Source organism: Lactuca virosa, chromosome 5 (genome assembly GCF_052849685.1).
Source record: "Lactuca virosa cultivar CGN04683 chromosome 5, Lactuca_virosa_CGN04683_v6, whole genome shotgun sequence".
Taxonomy (NCBI): Eukaryota; Viridiplantae; Streptophyta; class Magnoliopsida; order Asterales; family Asteraceae; genus Lactuca; species Lactuca virosa.
The window spans coordinates 412,068,198-412,077,748 of NC_136430.1; the positions used below are offsets into that span (position 1 = coordinate 412,068,198).

The window sequence follows — 9,551 nt, forward strand, 5'->3', positions numbered from 1 at the left end:
ACAAGCCTTATAACAAGCCAAGGTAAGAGTACTTACTATGTAGAAGCTTGAAAGGGTGTTAAAAGTCCAAGAACACTAGTGTGTGTTCTTGGTGTTCTTGGTGAAACTTGAAGATCTACACATATCGAATGATTTCACGGATGGAATCATGTAAGATCACTAGATTAAGTAAGATATCAACTTATTAGGGCAAGAAACACTTACAAAGTTGAAGATCAAGAAGGAAAATCGGATGATACTTGAGAGGATTTGAGTTTTGGATCTTGAAAATGTGAAAAAGTGGTAAATATGACTAAGTGTCATATTTATACCCCCTTAGGGTTTACGGCCGTAAACACCTTGTTTAGGTCGTAAACTCCAAACTCTTAGAGTTTTAGGACATTATTGTTGCACAATAAACCCTAGGGCATCCTCTCTCCTGTTATCTCCTGAAGTACAAGGCTTTAGAACACTCAAACTGACTCTACACAGCTCAAAAATTAGCAAAAACTGTTCTGACTTCTATTGAAGTGAATGGTTATACAGAATAGAAATTTCGGGTTGTCACAAGTGACATATTTCCATTTTTTTCTTTATAGATCTGATAGAGGACGTCATACACCTAGTTATATAAGAGTTTATATTACTGAGGTATATGAGTCACTGCTATATAGCAATCAGATTCACCAGCTATCAGAAGCGATGGTAGGCCCTAAAGGCTACAAAATGAAAGGAAGACATGGAGAGCGAGATTCATTCCATGTATGTGAAAATTTGGTAGATCAAGAACTTGGCATTAACCATTAGGTGTAGGTAGATCTTCAAAAAGAGACAAACATGGATAGAAACAGACACATAATCAAGACAAGATAGGTTGTGAAGGATGTATAGGCTTGATAAGTTCGATTATGGACCTAAACAGACATCTCAAAATTGGAATCTTTGTTTCAATGAATAGGTTCAAGGAGTTTGAATTTTGAGAAATAAAGATGAGCTATACATATGTCAAAGCTAGTGGGAGTAATTGGAATCTTTGTTCAATCAGAAAGATCAAGGAGTTTGAATTTCGAGAAACATAGACGAGTCGTATATATGTCAATGATAGTGGGAGCATTGTTGTCAGCCTTGTGTTGTACATTGAGAATGAATGATTTATATGAAACTATGTTTTAACTTAGAAAGTGTAAAAGCTTAGCTTGGTATGGGAATCGTTTCACTATGATACACACGGGAGATACAAAACACATACATAATAATGATCTATGGAGATAGATCAAATTGATTCATTGGATTAAGACAAAGTACATGGATTCTTGAAAAAACTCGACATGCAAAAATTAGAAAGGTTCGTGCTTAAGAAAATATGGCATGGCATTGACCGATGCTAATGTCCTAGTTCTACTATTGAACTAGAGGTTATGATTCATGTCTCGCATGCTTCTGCTATGGGATCGATCATATATGTCATGAAATTACCCGATCTGATGACTCATATGCTTTGAGCATGACAGGTTGGATTAGATCGATTTGGCAAGAATCAACGAATAAAGATCAAGAACTTCATTAAGCTTCCTAGGAGGACAGATGAAATGATCTTGACGGTATGGAAGAGATCATTGTAAAAGTTACATTGATGCTAAGTTTAACACTGATAAAGACGATTTCGTTCGCAGTCGGAATTCGTGCTTTTACTGAATGGTGATGGATTAGCTTGGAAGAGTAATAATTAATACACCATAGTGTATTTAAAAAACTTATAGTAAGTTGCAATTGGTTAAATTGAAAAGAAGACAATGTGACTAAAAGAGATTCATTAATGACATCTTTGTTGAAATTCAATCATTGATGGTCCTTTTGGAGGATCATGTGACAATAAGGGTGAACTTACCTCGAGTTTGGATCCCATGTCACACAAGCTCACATGACAAATACTCAGTAAGTACCAACACATTTGATAGTGAGTTAAATGTAAAGACATCATAGTCAATGGGTCATATCGAAAGATAATCTTGTCGATCCATTCCTAAGACAACGTCACTGGCCACGTTGGACAGCCAGACAAAATCTAAAGGCATTAGATTTGCAAGATGAATCGGCTTGAATTTTTTTAGTTTAGTTTGTTTTAAACCTGAGAACATAAAGCAATATAAGTGTTAATTTGATTTGACGATTATTAAGTGGAGATCTTAATATATGATGAAGATTAGCATTTCAATGAGCTTATTACTGTGTTCTCCTTTTGTATGATTGGAACCCAGGTCTCGAGTATTAGTTTACTCAAACGTCCCCAGCCGGTCATACTCTTGGAAGTAAGTAGTGATTTAAGATTGTCATGAGTATTAGTTGATTGTCCATAGTGATTGGACATAACATAAAGATTGCGCTAACACTCATGAGTACTTAATAGAGATTTAAGTATTGGACCAACCCACACTTAGAAATTACTTTATGGATTCAGTCACGAGTAATTCTAAGATGATAATATCTTTTAATACATGTGGGGTTTTGCTTTATGTTTCTTTTATGCATTGGTTTACTCCAACGCTATCTGTAACTGGTATTTATAAAGGATATGTCCATGCGTGGCATGATGAAATAGACAAAATCTATGTAGTCAAAGTTTATTTGTTCCTTATGCCTTAATAGGAGAAGCGATATCTATGGGCCCCTCGATGATTTGGTGCTGACATCTAAGGTGCTTGGCTGGACCCATACTAAAATTGATGTGTTCAATTTAGTAGTCAGATGCAATCGTAACAAATATATATCAGGAAACATAATCTTGAATTCTAATATTGACCATTATCCATGTCCGAAATTCATACATATATCTAGAACAAAGGGATAGTTGATCACTTATCTAAGGGTTGAATCTTGATTTGATTAAGAGTTCGGAAGTTACATTGGATGCCTACTCTCTGTTGATTATTGGAGAAGTATTGCTCCTTGTATAGTTGATGACTTTTCCATGTTGGAGACTGTTGGAAAGAGTGTCCAAGGTCATTAACTATTGGTAATATTTCTAATAATAAATGGTCCTTTTGGGTTGCCCTCAAAACCAACATTGAATAGAATAAATAAAGGAGAAATTGGTTTATCAATTATTTTGGTCAATAATTAATTAGAAACTAATTGGAAATATATATTTTGGGAATTAATTAACAATTTAATTAATTAAAGGGTTGAATATTCATTAATCGATAGTTGGTTAATCAGGAATGTTCCAGAACCCTTATGGAATTAGGGTTTGACGAAAATCACTCCATTCCACATGGGAAAGGGAGTGAATTTCGTGGTTTCCTCCTTGTCCCACATGGGAAGGAGTAGAAAACTTAGGAAGGTATCCAAGGCTATAAATAGCACCTTATGGATTTCATTCTTCCTTGAAGTTTCGCTAACCCTTCTTTCTCCTTCCATAGGGACGATTTCTAACCCTCTTAGGGTTTGTGAAATTGACCATTCTCCTAATTATTTTTATTCCACTCTTTGGTGTCATTGGATGTGATACCATTAGAGGGATTCTGTTTTGGGTCCTCTCATCCAAGCAACTTCGTGGAGGACAAGATCAAGATTTCGAGCATGGAGATCAAGGGATACATAAGAGGTATGTTTTTCTTCTTTATATTTTTATGTTTTCATAGGGTAGATGTAGTTAGTATTAAACCATAGATCCTAAGGTGCATGTACATTTAGGTATATGATAGTTTGATTTTTCCGCTACCTATTTTAAGCATATTTGATGCATAGAGAACCCAATACCTTAAATAGGGATCAAAACCCTAAAATTAGAGTTTGGACTCTAGCCACGTACGCCCTGTGTACTTAAGATCTATGCCCTACATAGATCATTAAGGGCCCGTCTCCAAGTTTCCATCTACGCAACATGTAGAAGGCTATCTACGCCCTCCGTAGATCAAACCTCAATACTTACACTTCACAAACATAGAAGGGAAATTTACCTGCAAGGACTGGGTGTCACAATTCTCCCCCACTTGAATCAAACTTCGTCCTCGAAATCCGGTGCTGTAAATAAATTTGGGTAATGCTCTCGCATCTCTTCCTCGAGTTCGCAAGTCCATTTGGAACCCTTCTGATGCTTACACTAGACCTTGACTAAAGGTACCACCTTGTTGCACAAGGCCTTCGTCTTCCTATCCAAAATAGCCACCGGTTTCTCCACATAATTCATACACTCATCGACATGAATTTCGTTCATGGGTACCTCCATGAAATCATCAACCACATACTTTCGAAGATGAGAAAAATGGATGGTGTTGTGGATCTGACTAAGTTCCTCAGGGAGGTCCAGTCGATAGACTACCTTACCTACCCAGGCCACTACTCAAAACGCTCCAATAAATCGGGGCTCCAACTTGCCCCTCTTCCTGAAGCATATAGCATCCTTCCAGGGTGATACCTTCAGTGAAACCATATCCTCGACTGGGAACTCGATCTATGATCGTCGTCGGTCGACATAACTCTTCTATCGGCTCTGGGTTGTCTGGTATATTTTCCTGATCTGTTGAATAAGCTCCGTATTTTTAAGGACTACCTTGGTCCTACCCATGAACCCCGTGGTCGACCTCTTCCCAACAAATTGGTGTACGACACTTCCTTCCATAGATAATCTCGAAAGTCGGTGCACTAATCCTAGAATAATAGTTGTTTTTGCAAGAAAACTCTGTTAGTGAAAGTAGGAGTCCCAACTCCCACCGAAATCGATGACGCAAGCACTTAACATATCCTCAAGCGTCTGAATGGTCCACTCACTCTGTCCATCAATCTAAGGGTGAAAAGCGGTGCTAATATGCAGTCTCATACCCAAATCCTCATGAAACTTCTGCCAGAACTGAGAAGTAAACCGCACATCATGGTTGGAGATGAGAGAAACCGGCACCCCATGGCGAGAAACAATCTCGCACACATACACATTGGCCAACTTCTCGGATGAAGAAATCTCCTAAATGGGAAGAAAGTGGACACTCTTTTTCAACTGGTCAAAAATAACCCGAATCGCATCAGAACCCTTGGCATTCCTCGACAATTTGGTGATGAAATCCATAGTGATATGTTCTTATTTCCACATGGGAACCTCTAAGAGCTACAACTTTCCATGCGGCCTCTGATGCTCAACCTTGACCATCCAATAGGTCAAACATATCTCCACGTACCATGTAATCTCTCGCATCATGCATGGCTACCAGTAACTAAGTTTCAAGTCCCGATACATCTTTGTAGCTCCAGGGTGAATCGAGATTTTGGACTTATGAGCCTCCTCCAATACTATTTGTCTGACCCTGCCAGAAAATGGTACCCATACCCGACCGCACCAGGTCAAAAGTCCACAACTATCGGTAGGAAATTTGTGAATCTTACCCCTAATCCTTTCCGGATTTTAATTTTCCTTCTTGACTCCCTCGGCCTGAGCCTCCATGATCAAATCTAGAAGTGGGGAGTCAATGGTCATCCTCAAAAAATATCCTCGAGCAGAAATACTAGCCGCCTTGCGGCTCAAAGCGTCGGCAACCACATTGGCCTTCCCCAGATGATAGAGAATCTCACAATCATAATGCTTGACCTCATCAAGCCATCTGCGCTGCCTCATGTTCAGATTCGTCTTATCCCTAAGATATCTTAAACTCTTGTGATCCTGTAGATGGTACATCGGAACCTATCGAGATAATGTTGCCAAATCTTGAGGGCAAAAACTAATGCCCCAACTCTAAATCATGAGTCGGATATCTAATCTCATGATGCGGGCCCTAGTGTGGAGGATCGGGCACTTGCGTTCGTAGAGGCCCACGATCGTGTGACTAAAGGGGCTTCACGGAAACGACCATAACTTTGGCTACTGATCTCCGTTTTGGGCCTACGACCAGTTAAATCAAAGCTTGAAGCAAGGAGCACGTCTAGATAAGTACCCGAAGGGGACTTACCCATTTTTGAGTCCATAAATCGCTTTCTAAATTGGACTTATGGACATTTTTGTGTTTTTTTCATAATTTTTGGACTTTGCTTTTGGGTTTGTGTTTGGCCCATGTCTCTTTAGGGTTTCTTTTAAAATTCTGCTTCTTATTTAAGTATTTATGATGTAATCTGGATGGTCATTGATCAGTTTAAAGAACTTTTATTTTTCTCTCAAAATTTTGTGTGTGTTTACCGAATTTTGAAGCCAATCCCACGGTATTCATAGAATCAACGTGGTTTGGGCAAGATTATCCTGGGTATTCTTCTAGAATCAACAGTTTTGATCTTTGGTCATTTGTTCGCTGCATCAGTTGGTATCAGAGCCGAATTCCTGGTTCAAAATGCCTCCAAGGAGAAACAGACCACCCGGTGATGTTCATGAACAGGAACTAGAACAACGTTTTATGGCACGGATGGAGGAGAGGATGGATCAAATGGTTGACCAGTTGACTAGTCGAATGGTCGAACTGATGAATCGAGGAGGAAACAGGTCTCAAACTCAGTCACAAGTGGAAGATGAAGAGTTTGGGAATCCGTTTGGTGATGGTGGCGGTTCGTCTTCCGATGAGAACCCGGTGAGGCAGATAAGGCATAATCGTGGGGCTGATAATAGGCGTTGGGAGGCCGGATTGAGAATTGATATACCAGAATTTGATGGGGTTAGTTTGAATCCGGAGGGGTTCATCGACTGGTTGGCAACAGTTAAAGAAGTGTTTGAGTTCAAAGAAGTTCCTGAAAACAAGAGAGTTCCGTTGATCGCTACCAGGCTACGTGGCAGGGAATCCGCATGGTGGCAACAGTTGAAACTGACTCAAGATAGACTCGGAAAATCAAAGGTTGTGACTTGGAGGAAGATGAAGAAGTGTTTGCGGTCCAACTTTCTGCCCCATAATTTTCAACTATTGATGTACCAATGCCTACAGAATCTGAAGCAGGGTCCGAAGTCGGTTGATGATTATACAACCGAGTTCTACCAATTAATCGCTCGAAATGATATTCAGGAGACAGAGGAACAACTTGTGGCTCGATATGTTGGAGGTTTACGGGTTCAGATCATGGACTCTGTTAATATGTTTGACCCGGTATCCATTTCTAAAGCACACCAACGAGCATTGGTTTTTGAGAAACAAAACCGCCAGGTGAGCGGTTCATCTTCGTCTGCCATTGTTGGAGGAAGTTCCGGGATGGGTGGTATAGTACCCCGTGTTATGCCTAATCAACAGAGGCCAACAGGTGCCGGTGTTGGACCAATCCCTAGGGGGCCTGGTAGTAGTGGCTTAAAGTGTTTTAATTGTGGAGAGACGGGTCACCGACAATCAGAGTGCAAGAAGGCTGGTAAACGACACTTGTTTGCTGAGCCCGAAGATTGGCAAAATGATGATGTTGGTGAAAATTACGAAGATGCCCCGATGTATGATGACGAGCCTCAATTCGAAGAAGAAGTTGTAACTGGAGATGTAAGAGTGAATTTGGTGGTGAGATGCTCTTGTTATACACCGAAAGTTGTTGGTGATGACTGGCTCAAACATAACATCTTCCAGTCAACATGTAATATTTTGGGTAAGGTTTGTTCCTTCGTTATTGATTAAGGAAGTTGTGATAACCTGGTATCTAAAGAGGCGGTTCAAAAGTTGGCGTTGAAAACTGAAAATAGATCCAAGCCTTACAAGCTACAATGGCTTAAGAAGGGTGGTGAGGTAACTATATCTAAACGAGCTCTTGTTCCATTTTCTGTTGGTACTACATATAAAGATGATGTTTGGTGTGATGTGGTTGTGATGGATGCTTGTCACTTATTGTTGGGTAGACCTTGGGAGTATGATCGTAATATAGATCATAACGGGAGATCCAATACTTATAGTTTCATGTTTGGTGGTGTGAAGATAATTTTGGTTCCCAGTAAGCCAAATGAGCCTGTTGCAAGACCTTCGGGTACTCTGTTAACCCTTACTCAGTTCGAAGAGGAGTTAGAGGCGGAAGGTGGAATATTTGTGTTGATAGGGAAGGAGGTGACTAAGGAGGTTGAAGTTCCTGAGGCTATGGTTCCTTTACTTAAGGAATTTGATGATGTTTTCCCTAATGAATTACCTGATGGCCTGCCACCTTTACGTGATATCCAACACCATATTGATTTACAACCAGGAGCACAGTTGCCTAATAGGCCACATTATAGAATGAGTCCTCGGGAGCATGAAGATTTGCGTCGACAGGTGGAGGAATTAATTTCAAAAGGTCATGTTCGGGAAAGCATGAGCCCGTATGCTGTTCCTGCTTTGTTGACTCCTAAAAAGGATGGTACTTGGCGTATGTGTGTTGATAGTCGTGCCATCAATAAGATCACAGTGAGGTACAGATTTCCAATTCCTCGACTTGATGAATTGCTTGACCAGATCAGTGGTGCCACTATCTTTACCAAACTGAACTTAAAGAGTGGGTACTACCATATTCGACTTAGACCGGGTGATGAATGGAAAACTGCCTTCAAGACTCGTGAAGGATTGTATGAGTGGTTGGTGATGCTTTTTGGTTTATCAAATGCTCCTAGTACATTCATACGTGTGATGAACCAATGGTTCAGGCCCTTTATTGGTAAATTTGTAGTCGTCTATTTTGATGACATACTTATTTACAGTGCTACTCCTGGAGAGCATGTCATCCATGTGCGACAGGTCTTGACCGTACTTCACAGGGATAGTTTGTATGCAGCTGTGAAGAAGTGTGTGTTCATGGTCCCAAAAATCTTGTTCTTGGGCTATGTTGTTTCTGGTGAAGGAATACAGGTGGACGAATCTAAGGTGGCAGCCGTCAGACAATGGCCAACTCCAAATACCATCACTGAAGTATGAAGCTTCCATGGTCTTGCTTGTTTCTATAGGCATTTTATTCCAAACTTCAGTTCCCTTATGGCACCTGTGACTGATTGTATGAAAGGGAAGACCTTTACTTGGACAGAGGCGGCAGAACCGGCTTTCCAACTGGTTAAAGAGAAGCTTACCTCAGCACCGATTCTTGTATTACCAGATTTTTCTCAAGTTTCTGAATTACACACGGATGCTTCAAAGGTTGGAGTTGGAGCAGTTCTAAGTCAAGGGGGACGACCGGTTGCCTATTTCAGTGAGAAGTTGACGGGGCCAAAGTTGCGTTATAGCACTTATGATGTTGAATTCTATGCAGTGGTCCAAGCTATAAAGCATTGGCATCACTACCTGTTTCATAAAGAGTTTGTTTTGTTTACAGATCATGATTCTCTAAGGCACATCCGAAGTCAAGATAAGGTGTCCCATAAGCATGGGCGGTGGATGACATTCTTGGAAAAGTTCATTTTTTTGTGAAGCACAAGTCTGGAGTGTCGAATCGGGTGGCAGATGCTTTGAGCAGAAGAAGTAATTTGCTAGTTTCCATGAGGGTTGGTGTGCCAGGGTTGGATGTCCTCATGGAGCAGTTGGCTGTTGATCCTTATTTTTCTATTATTCTGCAGGATATACAATCTGGGCGGAGGTCTGATTTTCTAGTGCATGACGGTTTCCTTTTCAAAGGGAATCAGTTTTGTGTCCCCGATTCTAGTCTTCATCTTCAAATCATCAAGGAGTTGCATGGTGAGGGGC

At 40.5% G+C, this 9,551-nt stretch overlaps 1 protein-coding gene across 1 annotated transcript; it reads left to right on the plus strand.

The window, feature by feature from the left end:
* The first annotated feature begins 6,404 nt into the window (after nt 1–6,404).
* Nucleotides 6,405–8,792, plus strand: LOC145113982 (uncharacterized). The gene is made up of 4 exons (XM_079050008.1): nt 6,405–7,455; nt 7,537–7,988; nt 8,337–8,455; nt 8,579–8,792. Exons 1-4 carry the CDS (start codon nt 6,405–6,407, stop codon nt 8,790–8,792), a joined length of 1,836 nt encoding a protein of 611 aa, XP_078906134.1.
* The last annotated feature ends 759 nt before the right edge of the window (nt 8,793–9,551 follow it).

Coding starts and splice junctions, on each gene's coding strand:
- LOC145113982 (XM_079050008.1), top strand. CDS start 6,405: ATGGTCGAACTGATGAATCGAGGAGGAAACAGGTCTCAAACTCAGTCA. Junction 7,989..8,336: donor TTGAAGTTCCTGAGGCTATG/GTTCCTTTACTT, acceptor TTGCTTGACCAG/ATCAGTGGTGCCACTATCTT. Junction 8,456..8,578: donor CGTGAAGGATTGTATGAGTG/GTTGGTGATGCT, acceptor ACTTATTTACAG/TGCTACTCCTGGAGAGCATG.